General features: G+C 38.8%; 1 protein-coding gene across 13 annotated transcripts in view; it reads left to right on the forward strand.

Moving 5' to 3' along the window:
* The window catches only part of Bnc2 (basonuclin 2), a 385,553-nt gene extending 370,872 nt beyond the window's left edge, over window positions 1-14,681 (forward strand). For 10 of the 13 annotated variants that reach the window (XM_048783916.1, XM_048783917.1, XM_048783911.1 and 7 more), the window contains one exon: window positions 13,613-14,681. In XM_048783916.1, coding sequence (XP_048639873.1) covers window positions 13,613-14,273 — 661 coding nt within the window. In that variant the 3' untranslated portion in view covers window positions 14,274-14,681. Of the gene's footprint in view, window positions 1-11,847; window positions 11,882-13,612 lie in introns of all 13 variants that reach the window. The other 3 variants (XM_048783923.1, XM_048783913.1, XM_048783922.1) reach the window with 3 other exon arrangements.
* Window positions 14,682-14,957: the final 276 nt, after the last annotated feature.

Below are 14,957 nucleotides of genomic sequence, written 5' to 3' on the forward strand. Positions count from 1 at the left end.
ATCTCCATTTTTATTTTAAGGATGTGGGAGCTTAGCCAGTGGCTAGACATATAGAAGCTTAAACCAGTGACAGATAACCAGGATGTTCCAGGTGGGAAGAATGGTACAGATGTGTTCTCATGTGTGTTCAGTCTCACAGGAGATGGCAGACTTTGGGAGACAGTTGATAGGTTGAATTTTGTCCATAATATTTTTAAGTTTTAGAATTTGTCACACCTGATAACTGAAGAAGAGCAAATAGAAAAAATATTGCAGATTGAATTTTTTTTTTTTTTGCTTTCTAAAAATATCCAAATCTTTTGATCTCAGGTTAAAAACTTGGGGGGAGGGGACTCTGATACTTCAAGAAGAAAAGTATTCATCCTTGTTGTATCTGTGACTTGGGTTAATATAGCACTGAGGCTAGCTACCATCAAATGACCAGAAACAGTGATGCCATTGGGTAGCGGCCTCTTTAGGCATCTCAGCAGAGTGGGCTGTGGAACAGAATTCTACTTCTTTCAGCCTTCTTTTGTCACTCCATCGTCTAATGGCAGCCTGTGATATAATCTCCTGTGCCCAAAGCCTCTTGGATCACATCTCTGATCTGTCCGTTAGGCTCACCTTCTCTTCTCTTCGCTTTTACTCTGTGAGTCACTAGAATGACAGGAAGTCTATGGCCCTATTTTTTTACACTTCCACTCACTGTGAAGCTAAGTTTTCTTACCTTTCTATTGAGCCAACAGACCTTGCCAAAGAAACCCTCCTTTGTCTTTAATTTTGCTTCCCTGTAGCCATTTCTTCCTTTCCCCAGAGTTTTGAGTTTCATTCATCCTTCGCTCCACAGTGTCTACCTTGTGTGCAGATGAAGCACTGAGGGAGCTTGAGCCAGCTGGAGTATGCAAGCTGCCAGGGTGCCCCTGGTATGGCCTGCACATTCGTCCTCTTCCTCCTGTTCACAGTGTGGCCTTCTTGTCTTCAGGATTAGAAACCTTACAGAAGTTACCCACAGGTCTTCCTGGGCTTCATCCAAGAAGTGCAGACATGAGGAAGTTGGTGTTTTTGTTCTTCAGATAGGCATGTTAGTAAGATGGACGTAGATGTGAAGTACAGTGTTTTAGGTTGCCAGTCGGGTGGAAAATATTCCCAGGTCTTTGCTTATGGTCCTTCTGGATTTTATAAGATCAAGTTAAAGACTTTTTGAAAAGCAAGAATGTTCTTTGTTTAATGTGACAGGGAAGAGAAAGAGGCACAAGGTTTGTTAGGGTTGAGGATTCTAAGCAACAGCGCCGAAGGCATCCTTTTCTATGTAGTTGTAAATAAGTGTGTGTTTAATAAATTCACAAGAGGACTATTTCACACTCATGACAAAGAGCAAGCAAAGGGACACAAAATCTAATTCATCCCAGTCACTGGGTGGCTGTTGGAATAATTTTTAATTCTAAGCAATGAAAGTGAAACGCGAATAATTTTCTCTGTAAAGAACTCTGGTCCTCCAAGGTGAGTGCTGAAGTGTTCGGGTGTATATTGATAACACTATGAAGTATTAGCTTTTGAAATTGCTTCTTCCTTTATCCCTTGATTTTTCTGCTGCTGAGATGTGGTTCTGTCAGGGAGTAAGAGACTGGTACTTAGTTTTGAAGTATACATATGAAATAGTCCCCGGGAAGAAGAAATTCTAACTAACTGGCCTGGACCTTCAGTCTTCAGAAAGAGAATTTTCTTGAAGACAGCATCATAGTCAGAATTAGTAAGACTTAGTGAACTTTGGTCATTTTTCATCCTCTGACTTAAATGTTTGATCCTGAGGAGGGCTGACTGGCCATGGATTACCTATATATAAGGAAAGCCCATGTATAAGTTAAATTTAAATTTTATTTAGGAAAAAAAATAAATAGGCTTCTATCTTCTTCCCTAACATTGCTTCGTATTTGATAATATGTCATCAAGTACTTTTATCTGTTTTAGTGATTGGCAGTTTTAAAACACCAGCAACTAAAATGAGGACTTCTTTCTCAGAAACTAGATATGTGTATAGAAAGAAATATTTCTCTTTGTTGAGTTTCACCACCTTTATTGTTTACTTCTAAGAGCGGTGGCCACTAATTGCTAAGGTTTGTCTTGAATTTTATCAGAAAGGTAAGCATAATCTGATCTTCAAGGTGTAGGGAAGGTGATCCAGCCACATGAATAAATTTAAAAACAAAATATTTGCTTAGGGTGATTTATAAATAAATATGAGGCAGCCATTGGTGCCAAGTGTGAACCTTCCTCGATTGCTAGTTAAATCAGTCCAGATTTAAACATGTAAACTTCTTGATTTGTATGGAGTAAGACATCTGTATTTGGTTTATTAAAACCTGCTGATGTCTCCAGAACTAAATTTGTTCCTCTATAGGCCTCTGGGTAGCTGTAGCTAAAAAGCAGAGATGTATAGTTTTTGCTAGTCTTATTACCTGATTTTAAGCCCTGTACAGGTGTACAGGAATAAATTAACATGAGCTACCTCTGATGAGCCACTGCATACATTAACAACAGAGGTGAAGATGTGAAAACATGCTACCTGCCTCCTGTTATCACCTTCTCGGGGAGAGCAACATTCATTTTTTCCATCATTTTCTATGTTTGGAAACTTATGGAGAACTTTTCTAGAGTGAGTTTTTCAGCAAGTACACACAATTTCACCAGGCACTACCTCCAAGAAATGAGCCACTTAGCACCAATTCAAGACAACTATTAGTATATTTGCCCTAACATAATTAGCTGTCAAATACAGTATGTTAATTTCTCCACGTACAAGAAAAAAACATTTTAAGGGAGCAACAATTTCATTTCCCAGTCAAACTACAACCCTGCAATTCCAAGATTCTTTGATGCAGTGAAGTTGAGCAGGTCCTCTGACTTTTAAATGTTAAGGAACAGATTTTTTCCCCTGCTACTCTATTTGGTTTCACAATAGAGCCAGCAGATCAATAGGCCTTTTGTACTTATCTCCATTACTTTCCATCAAAAGCAAACAAACAAAATAAATCCCCCTCCTGAGTAATTGCTAGTTGTGCCCTCCTCAAGCAAAACTTTAGTAGTAAGATAAACTTCTGTGTCATTCCTGTCCCTGGGGTTCTTTTTATACACTGGGAGAAGAGCAATGAGCAAAATGGTCTCCTTGTATCATGGGGAGAGACTCTGTCAAGCCTAAAGTGAGCCTCCGATCTTCCTAATGACCTCCTGCTGGCCCAGCTGGATGCAAGACAAGCTCATTTAAGCCTCTGCTGACCTTTCACTCCTCCACCACAAGAGCTGCACCAGTCACTTCCACATCTTCAAAACCATGGGCCAAATCTGGCAACAAAGCTGAATGGAGGGCTAGCGATTTCCCTTGCATGATGCAGAGAGACTTTTGTGCATTTCTATAGATGGGACTTAACACTAAATCTCTCTCTGTGGCTCTATCACTTCCACTGCACAAACATAATGCTTCCACATAGCTCTTATTTTTTTCCTCCTCCGGAAAGGAACCAGCTACTCTTCTCACCAGTATTATCTTGAAAATTCTGGCAAAAATAACAGAGAAGAAGGCAGGTACTGAGTGCTCAGGCAGTGTTTCATGATGGCACCATTTGGAAAAGATCCTTTTCCTGATTTCTACCTCCCTCTGGTTCAACAGATTCTATGCTCCTTCAGTAGACTTAATTGGTACAAGTCTTCATACACAGTTTTCACCTGAGAAACTTGCTTTTGTAGACAAGCTGTCCTTTCTAAAACACGTGGACCATTTTCCCACAAGGAAGAGGGCAGCAAGACTGCACACTCACTCCATTAACATTTGCTCCAGTGACATGGGTAAGATCCTAGCTGAAAGGTTTCTACCAACTCTCGATGAAAGTCATCCATTTGTTGTTTACTAAGAGAAGCAGAGACTTCCTTCTCTATTTAAATTTCATACTGAAAGTTGAGCTGTAAAGCATTTCTTTTTTTTTTCTCTTTATAAAAGCATACTCAGAAATAATTTAATGTTTTTGACATAAGACTCCCACGAGCTTCAAATAAATGAGTATGGCAGAATATGAAAGGAGTTTACACTTGCCAAAAAATTACAGTGTCATAAAAAAGGGATTCAGTGACTTTGATTCTCAAGTGCCAGGATGATTGTGTGAGAGAGGCAGGCAAGTTAAGTCAGATGAAGAAGAATACTTTTTAGGAAAGGACAAATTTTTTCTCAGTTATTTCACATAAAACTACACTTTAAAAAAAATACCTTGATTTTATGTCCTAATGCAAACTACCTGAATTAAAACAGGAGGTATAAATTTCTGGTAAAAAGCTGTTATGCCTGAAAGTGTTAGTGATCTTAACTCTAGTACTTTATGAAGTTTATTACTTCTTTTATTAACTGGGGGGAAAAATGTTACCTACTTCCAGCTTAATTCTTTCTCTTGCTTACTCTAATTTTGACTTTACCTAAGGAAAGGGTGGGGAGGCTAAAGCCAAGTGATTCTGCCTGAACATGTGTATGTGCTGCCTCAGTTTTGCTATTGCATATATCAATCTGAATTATGACCAGTCATGCAGAAATTATGCTAACAGTCTAATCTAAATGCACCCACATAATGTATATGTGTGTTTATACATAAACACCCACATAAATAAGAATATCAAAAGACAGATCATCCTTAATTGCCAGAAGAGACATCTTCATCTTGGAAAGTGATGTATGAAGTTACTTTATCACATTGATGGGAAATCACAAGATTTTGTAAGTAAAATTAGACAAATTTGGGCACTAAGAACAACAGGCCTTCAGAAGGAAGCCTTTGAGGCCTGATGGCCAGCTGAGGGGGGGCTGCTGTAACTCTGCTGCCTTTTTAGTCTCCTCTGTCACTGAGGGGGCACTGGTGGGTCAGTTCGCTCACTAGTAATTGTGTTTTACAGACTTCTAAAGCAATTGGCTCAGTCAGTCCCAATTCAATAAAAGTGGAGAGCAAGAGAGAGAGCACTTTTGTTCTATTTTTTACTTGAAATTATTTCATTCAGCAGTCTGTCTTTTTTATTACCAGGACTTGACATTAGCACTCCAAGCTATATTAGCATCCATTTCAGCAGTTCAGTAATGGTATTAAAAAAACACTTAACTTCAACGGTGAATGGTTGTATGACAGTACCATAAAAAATCCACATTAAAAAAAAAAACTTATGTATTTGTCCCAGAAAATTATTTTTCACTTGTTTAACCACTTCAAAACTATGTTCTCATAACGGGTGTTCATGAACACCTTAAAGCAGCCAGCAGAGGTGCTCTGTGGATTAGGGAATTGGGGGAAAAGAAAAGGGAGATCCAGAGGCGAGAGGGTAGGTAGAGATGCTGTTTACCCTGTAGTTAGATTACCTTCCATTCATCAGCAGAGATGGAATTGGCAACCTCAGAGCACCCAAGGTGAAATTCTTGGATCCTCTTGCATGACTGGGATTTGATTTTGAACCCAACACTCTCCAAACTTGGGAGCAGAGCCTAACTACTTTGGCACTGTGGTGTGCTCATAAATGGCTACATTAGGTTCTAAATTTTGATTAAACATTCAGTAATTAATCAATGGTAGACACGAAGCAGTTGGCAAGGTCCAGAGCTGCAAAATGTTTAAGACATAAAACATTACGAAGTAATTAGAATATGCTCCTTCAAGAGAAGGATTGCCTTCAATAAAGAGGTAAATGATAGCATCCTGTTTATTGTGGACGTAGGCAGCCAGAGCAATATGATAAACTGCTGGAGATACACATATCAGTAATCATCCACATTATTAGTACCATTAATCATAATTCCAAAAAATATGACAGCAGCAGCCAACTTTTTGACCAATTTTGCTTCTGCCTGTTGGCCATTATAACTTCACTAATAGACTGCAGAGCTCCTGTGCGTGGCAGTTTGCATCGAGAATGGAAGGTTAATTATATTTGAGCTGCTGATTTCTTCTCTCCTTGGAAAAGGCTTAGCACTTTGACAATCCCAGGAGCTCACCGTTGTTAAACCAGTAAAAGTACTTTATTGAAATTTTCTTTGTTGGTCAGGAATGAGGATATGTTTCCAATGAGATATAAGCGCCAGGCTGGGATGGCTGCTAATGTTTCTTGCTCCAAAGTGATTCTTGAGCAGCAAGATGAACGCAGTGGTTCTTTAGATCACTTTGCTCTCTCATTTCTGTTTTGCAGGTGGGTAAAAAGTTCTGTACTATATGGTGATACACCACAAAATCCCACAAATACGTGTACATAGGACTAGGACACTGGGGGTGTCAGGAGAAATAAGCATCTCTTTAATGCAAAATTGTGCATGTCCAACCATACCTATATGAACAAAAAGTAAAATAAACTTCAAAAAAAATCATTGGAATGTTTCTAAAAATTGAAATTTTCAGTGGCATAGGTGCATTAATTAACTGAAGGTTTCATTTTTCAGCTGGTAGTTTTGACATCACTTAAACTAAGGTGTAAATTAGATTATGTTCATTCTTTTGTCCAAGTATTTTTAGTAGTTTTATTTTCCACACAGTTCTGGATAAGGCCATAGTATAATACTGATTGTACTACAAAATAATATCAGTTAGAATATAAAATGAGGGATGGATGGCTCGAGAATTAGTTTGTCCAGAGTAAATAGAAGACTTAGATTATGGCAGAGATTTCTTCCCAGTAAATCCTTAAAAGATGTTCAGGCTCATAGCTTTGCTCTTTCTTACCAAACAATAGTAGTAAACGGAGCACCATATGAACTGCCTGATTGAGAAATTTTCCAAATGCTGTGAAAACATGATCCTATTCACAATGTAACACTCATCTCACATTACAGTGCAACAGGTACCTATCGAATAATCAGCACCCTGGAGAAGCCTCCATGTGTCAGTTACAACTCAAAAGTAAAACAGTTAAGGAACAGGGCTGTTGGATATCAATTCTGCACTTAACCTGAGCATCCACATACACATTTTCCATCTACCCATCTGCCTTCCCAAATGCCAAGGCTACATTAACATTTTTTATGCATTCCACAGCAATGACAAATTGTTTTCTAACTGTAGTGCCAGATTTAGTATGCGAAAGACACGTTTGCCTCTGCCAACAAACCAATAATTCTCAGTAACATCTTCAGAGTTACAACATTTATAAAGTTGCAAAGTGGAGTAAACAAACCATCTGTTTGGCTTTTCCATATATGTCATGCTTTCTTATTAGCATATTACGATTCATTTAGTAAACAAATTTGGTGATTTCGTTCACGTCAAAGTTAGATCGGAAGCTTGAAGATGATTAACATTCCTGGGACAAGCACATTAATACATTGCTTCCTCTGCAAAGTTAAATGGCTTCTCAGGAGAATCGCCCCTTGTTGACAAGATGAGACTGTCAATTTTGTTTGCCTGCCACATTAGGGGCCGTAAGGGGATGGCAGGCTCTGAGAGAGGGGAGTCGTGTAGGCAGCATAATTCACTGTGAATTGAGAAAAGAAGTCTAATTCTGATAAATGGTCGACCCCAATACATCCTACCTGTTATTACAACAGACGTGCCGTATCTGTGCAGTAAATTAGCTAAACCCCTAAAGAGTTTGGTGGGAGCTTATCTTCAAGTGAATAATTTGAATGTAGAGGGAACTGTCTGCGTGACCAGTATGAATGATTTGTTTTATATTGAAAGGGATTGAAATGACTGAATTTTATACTTTTAATTTGCAAGAATTTGCTTAGCTTTTATTTCTTGCATTTGATATATATTTCCTTACTTTGGGGGTTTTTGAGAATTATCCACTAGAATTCTATATTGAGTTTTCTTCCCCAACTAAGGGGTCGTGTTCAGACCTTCTAGAGAAAACCCTTAAATAATAGCCAGTTGAGCAAGTACTAGTTTTGCAGAAATGGATATCGTCAGAATGTCATTTAATTCACAGAGATGAATGCATAGCACTCTTAATAACTGGTAATACAAAAACATTGAGGTAAGTACAATAGATAGAGCTATAGCAACCTAGATAAGAAGAGAACTAATGAAGGGCAGAGGTTTTGATTTTTCATTTCTGTGAATTTGGATAGCAAATTTACCTTTCTGTTCAGGAATACTGGTGATTCAGTAGTTTCACAATTTATTCAAAACTGACATCTAGATTTACCCAGATTGGATAAAAATTTCTCTTCTATATATTTTCCCTCTCCATATATATATATATATATATATATATATATATATGTATGTGTGTGTATATATACACACACTTACATATACATATAATTGACTGTATTCACAAGTTTCATATCTGTAGATTCAACTAACCACAGATCAAAAAGAGTAAAAGAATACTGTGTCTGTACTAAACACAGACTTTTTTTCTTGTCATTTCCTATATCATACAGTACAACAACAATTTGCATGACATTTGCATTATATTAAGTATTATAAGTAATCTAGAAAAGATTTAAAGTATACAGGGGAGATGTGTAGGCTTTATGAGGATACTACATCCTTTTACCTAAGGGACTTGAGCATCCACAAATCTTGGGGGTGCTGGAACAGAATACTGAGTGATGTCTGTGTACACACACACACCAGTAACTCCTCTGTATGCATCACCATTATCATTCTGGACAGTATCATTGGAGAAGTGTGTGTGTGTGTGTGTGTGTGTGTGTGTGCGCGCGCGCACGCGTGCGTGTGTGTTTTGAATGTTAGAGTCAAGCAGGAAAATAAAGGCAAAATCTGATCCAAAGTGGAACCTCAATTCCATTTTACCCAAGGTCTTATTAATTACCAAGTGTTTTATTTCAATTCACTAAGTTTAGAGTGGCTCAAAACTGAATTAAGAGTTAAGTGTTGGACATTTCATTAAGCTGTAGCTTGATTCACTATTCCATTTCTGACTGCCACAGTCTAATTTCTTAACTCAGTTGTGAGACTTTGAAAACAAAACCCAGTTCTCTTCCTGTATCTCAAAGACAAATTTAAAAACTCAAAACACTTTTTGTTTAAATAAACTGCTCTTATTTTTAATTTTAGTTTTTATGAAACATTGCACTAAGTCAAACTAGGCCTTTGAATAAGTGGATAAAGAGACCCAAGAGAAGTCCAAAACTGGTACTTACTTTCCCTCTCTAAAAGGCACTTGCATTTACTTGACTACATTTGATGAATCTCATGCCTTCTGTGGTTGCATGGTAAGGTTTTCATCAGAGAAGCAAACAAACAATTAAAAAAAAAAAAAAAAGACTGGTAATTCACTGCAGTCCAGTTAAAGGACTTTCACTCAGCCTGTCAAATGAGAAAAAAAGAAGTTTGGGTTTTGACGCCTTCCCACCCAATTCAAAACTTTATTACTTTTTTGCTTTTTTTAATGATCTTAACTTCTATTGAGGCTTTTGGTAAACTCACAGTGTAGAAAGAATACAGAATTTCAGCATAGCCCAAGTTAGAGGGCTTTTTCTTGCCCTAATTGTGTAGCCTCCTCTGTACCACACTGGGGTGTTAGTAGCCCCAGAATTAACCTTTGCCTTGTCACCACTGTCTTTTCTTAAATTCCCTGTACCATGCTTCTCCTTGAGATTGTTGTCTTCTTCCCTCCTGGGGCACTTTCTGGGAAAAGCTTCTTTAAGACTTATGCCTTTTATGAATTGAAGACAAATAAAGGTGCTTTTAAATCTATTGGACGTGCAGAATTTTCTACTTGATCTTCAGGACACTCGAGGTTGATTTGACTTAGTTCTGATTCTTGAAAGTAACCTTCTTGGGGCTAAATTTTGGACCGTCCTGTCAATCTTTACGCTTTATACCATTTTCTCTCTCCACCTCAACCTTTTGTTTTCCCCCTCCAGAGGAATTTGCTTCTATTTATCTGTGTCATCTACCTAATCAGAGCAAATAGAAACAGCTTTTATACTGTTCACATTCTTATAAAATACAAGAAGTTCTAACTCAGTCTAGATTTTTGTTGATGCTTATTCCTCCTTCTTTGCTGAAGATAAATATTCAGGATGCTAAATTTATTTCTAGAAAAAACTCACTCTCCCTAGAGAACTCAGAATGGGTTGCTTCATGGATTCCTTTTTCCAGTTGTCATGTCCAACACTTCCCTGAGCCCAGCACCCTCTGCCCCTCTTCCCCTTTAGGATACCCTTCTGGCTACATCTGGTTGTCGGTAGGTGAGAGTTCTTTCTGTATTCCTTTCATCTTCCCTTTCTTTTCACCTCTGCAGTTTTGCTGATCCAAATGAACGGGTAATATTCTTCAAATTGCTATTAACCCTGGGTCTTTGGGTCTCCTGAGGACAGTATTTTATGACAGTTAAATGGTTTGGATTGACTGACTGGAGAGTCCCAACAATAGGTCTGTGTTAAAGTCAAGTGCTGCCTTCCTTCTGTCCATTTTGCTGTGGAAACCAGATCCTAACCTGTTGAGGGATCAGCACTCTCCTCTTTCCCTCCTTGCCTGGCTGCCCTTTTCCCCACTCCAGTAGTATCCTGAGAGTGAGCCAGCCGGCTTTCCACAGCCTGCTCTTCCCAACCCCACTTCAAGTGTTTTGCATATGGCATTTAGGAGGATTATTAAACAAAAATGAAATAGATTAAGAAATGAACATAAAAGAATCAATTCTCTTGAACTGTGGTTGCATAATGGAAATCGACTACCATGAATGAACCCGTGTACTGAAGTTATGAACAGGAGAGCTAATGCACTGCCATGAGTTCATCTTTATTATTGCATTACACCTGAATCAATTGATAAAGTAGCTTTTTTTTTTTCTAAGCGAGGGATGGCACTTAATTGAATAAAAGTCAATGTAATTATATTAGCAGAGGCCAACAGTACTGCTGACAGCGGAAAAGGGACACTGTTGAGCAGAGTGCCAGAGCTTGTCCACACATTTCTGCACATCGTTTGGTTGACAGATATTGAGGGCTGGTACATCATCTAATTAGATTACAGATTTCTACTGCTATAAGTGAGAAATGAAGAGAAAATCTCTTCCTGGTAACATAGCGGTGGAGATGTGTGATTTCACAAGTCATCTTAGGAAAGAGGTGTCCATCTGGGTGATCAGTGTGTCCTTTGTCAATGTTAATTTATTCTTCCTCATTCAGTGTGTCTCAATGTGACTGCTGTGTGTCTGGCTGCTGTTTTCTCAGCAGTGAACCTAGGAAGTGGTAACTGCAGATGTGTGAGAAACAACACAGAGTTCTAGATTACAGTCATCACAAAATGTGTGTTTGTGAAATTAAGAAAGGGAGAGGGTGTTAACAGTAATAAATGGGGGGGAGGTAGGAATACATGAGCTCTTTATAGTTGGCAGATTGCAGGATCAATAGAATAATAGTACACAGTGTAACTCTGGTCCCACATTCTTGTTATAACCCTGGTGGTGCCCTACCCACATGTCATAGTAAAGACTTCACAGTAGGCATTTCCTGCACTCTGCTTAGCATCTGCACTTGGAGTCATCTGCCATCTGACACCAAGGAAACAGGGAGGACTGTGTCAGAGCTGGGACCGTGGGGACAACTTCTGTTTATCATTCACATACCCACACTGCATGCATCTGTTCGGAACTCATTTATGGATGATGATGATGATGATGCTGTGAATTTGGTTTATCTTAATTTGATTTATGATTTTTGGATTATGCAGCTGATCTGAAAATCATCAAGACAGCGTATGAGATGATCGCTTATGACAGAAAATAATGTTGTGATCAGAACATTTTAAATCCCTATTTTATTGTTTAAGTTTTTTTTTAAACCAGATGTCTAGAATGTGAATTTGTTTTCTCTCTCTCTCTTTCTCCCTCTTTCTCTCTCTCTCTGTCTCTCATTCTTGCTTTCTTTTGTGATCGATTTAGCAAAAGATTAGAAAGCTGATCTTATTATCACAAGGTAAGCTCAGCCTTCCCAAGTGCAGTGTGGAGAGGGCTGCTGCCCCTCTACCCTTAAATCCAAGTGCTATATATTGTCTTGTGTGGAAGGGTGGAGAAGGGCTGTCCCACCTTTCTTGTCTCTGTGGCACATACCTCTCAACCATCTCAGAAATGTCAGCCATGCCTGTCACCAAATGGAGTGACTTCTTTTGATCATCCATACTTTTTAATTATAACCAGAAGGTCTTTTGAACTGTATGCTGGCCATTTAGGCCATTTCTATTTTCATGATGACTTCTCCATGAAGTAGAGCTTCCACCAGCATTGAGAAGCCTATTTGCCTGTTTATCAGTTTATTTTTGGAAGGGTAGTGTTCAATTTAGGTACTTGTCAAACATCTGAGCCTTTGCAGGTGGAGAGAGGTATATGCCCAAGGGCACTTTAAAAATAAATGGGGGATGTAAATACAAAGGCATTGTTTTCAGAGAGATAATAACATATCAGACTTTGTAAATCATGATGTCCCTCTGGATGCTTTGGGACAAATATTATCTCTTTTTACACAAGCAAAGTACTCAGTGAATGGAGTAAAAGTTTTGCTTGTCTAAATAGCGTGGGATCTAGTTGTTGAAATAGAGGGATTTTATGTTCTTGTTGTGCTTGATAATTTTTTTGTACTTATTGTGTTTTAATTTTGTCCTTTTGGGTTTTTTTTTTTTTCTCTTGTTTAGTGTGATTTCTTTTAAAGGGTGGGTGGGTTGTATTTTAAAAAATAGTTCAATTAAAAAGTTTAAAGTAGAATTATTTGATAAAAACATTCAGCACTAAAAGTAGCAGTTTCCAAGCTCATTCTGTCTTTACATTTAACCGGGATCCCTAATCATTCGAGAAAAGGGATTTATGTTATTAAAGACAGTCTTTAGTATACTTCAAATTACTAATCTATTGGGCCATATTTTTTTCTTATTTAAAATTTGAATGGCTGGGCTTTTTGGCACAAGCCTGTAATCCAGCTACTCAGGAGGCCGAGGCAGGAGGGTTGCAAATTTGATGTCAGCTTGAGCAACCTTTGTAAGACCCTGTCTCACAATAAAACTGTTAAAAGGGCTGGGGATGTAGCTCAGTGGTGGAGCACTTTCTTAGAATGCCCAAGACACTGACTCAATTCCCAGTGGCGGGGGGGGCAGGATTCCATTATTTTTTGAAGTTAAACCTAAATTATCTAGACCATTTTACTCTAAGAAATGTGCTTTTTAATATTTCTAAATGGATAGAGTTTTCTGTATTAAGAAAGAGCAGGGGGCTTTTTGTTTTGTTTTGTTTTTTTAGGTAAATTTAAACTTTTCCACTTAGACAAGCACAAAGTTTCCATTCTTTAATCCTACTTAAATGTATATTTCCTAAAAGTTCTGCAGTGAGGTCCTCTGCAGCTGATGCTGCCACATATTAACAGTATCAGAACAATCATTAGAAAAGGGTGCATGGGTTTGCATCCATCCTACCATTTAAGAATTTTACTCTCTCATGAAAATTACGTTAATGGAAAGTTACCCTTATTGCACCTCCCACCACCGCCACTTACTCCCAATCCTGAGGATGTAGGGAAATGCTTGCTTTTATAATGGTGTAATTAGGAATGAATGTGCTTATTTGATGCCTTGTGAAAGCTGAATTTATTTTAAAGTGCTCTCCCTTTTCTCACCCTCCCCGCTCCCTGTATACCTACCCCCCTTCCCTCTTGTTTTCCTAGACACAGTGCCAACATAAATCTGCATCGTAAACTGTTGACCAAAGAACTCGATGACATAGGCCTGGACTCGTCGCAGCCTTCCCTTAGCAAGGACCTCCGGGATGAATTTTTAGTGAAGATCTATGGTGCCCAGCACCCCTTGGGGCTCGATGTCAGGGAAGATGCCTCCTCTCCCGCTGGGACTGAAGACTCCCACCTTAACGGGTATGGGAGAAGCATGGCCGAGGACTACATGGTCCTTGATCTGAGCACCACCTCCAGCCTCCAGTCCAGCAGCAGCATCCATTCCTCCAGAGAATCCGATGCAGGCAGCGATGAGGGGATTCTTCTCGACGACATTGATGGGGCGAGTGACAGTGGGGAGTCTGCACACAAGGCTGAGGCCCCCACCCTCCCTGGGAGTCTAGGGGCTGAAGTTTCAGGATCTCTTATGTTCAGCAGCTTGTCTGGGAGCAATGGTGGGATCATGTGCAACATTTGCCACAAAATGTACAGCAACAAGGGGACACTGAGGGTGCACTACAAAACTGTGCATTTGCGAGAGATGCACAAGTGCAAAGTCCCTGGTTGCAATATGATGTTTTCCTCTGTGCGAAGCCGAAACCGGCACAGTCAGAACCCTAATCTCCACAAAAACATTCCCTTCACTTCAATAGATTAGTCCCAGAACGGACACTACAAATGCCAGCTCTCACCAGATGGCCTACATCTTTGAACTGCCATAGTCAGTGTGCGCTTACCTACGTGGCGGGGGTGTATATGTGTGTGCACATGTGTATGCCTCTGTGTCTACATACACACACATACGCACATTTTCTTTTCTTTAGATAAAAAGATAAACACTAGGTGCTTTTGAATTTTTTCTTTTTCCTTTATAGTTTTGGGAAAGGGATGCGATCTTTAATTCGGGGGTGAAAACAGAGTGCCCCTTTAAACACATACACACACACAGAGCGTGCAACTAGCCCCAATTTTGATAGAATAATTTTTGGTCTTCTCCAAAGAGACAATTTGTTGTACCCATGACTGTTGCCTGCAAAAAAATAAAAGGGAAAAAAGAAAAAAGAAACAAAAAGGAACTTCTTATAGTTGTCTTTTGTGAACTTTAAGGTTTTGAGAGAATCTTCAATTAAAGCATGGCAGATTCACCTGTAAATATTTAGCCTTGAGAGGCCAATGATGTAAAACAATTGTATTGATGGTCGTTTAACTCTTTTGTTTAATTTTTACAGTTACATCCAGCTGTTAGATATGCAGGAGAAAAATAGTTTGCTGGCTAGCTCTATTCATTTATGTTAGCATTAATGCACATTTTTTTAAAAAAAAAAAAACATGGTCTTGTTTT

Source organism: Marmota marmota, unplaced genomic scaffold (genome assembly GCF_001458135.2).
Source record: "Marmota marmota marmota unplaced genomic scaffold, marMar, whole genome shotgun sequence".
Taxonomy (NCBI): domain Eukaryota; kingdom Metazoa; phylum Chordata; class Mammalia; order Rodentia; family Sciuridae; genus Marmota; species Marmota marmota.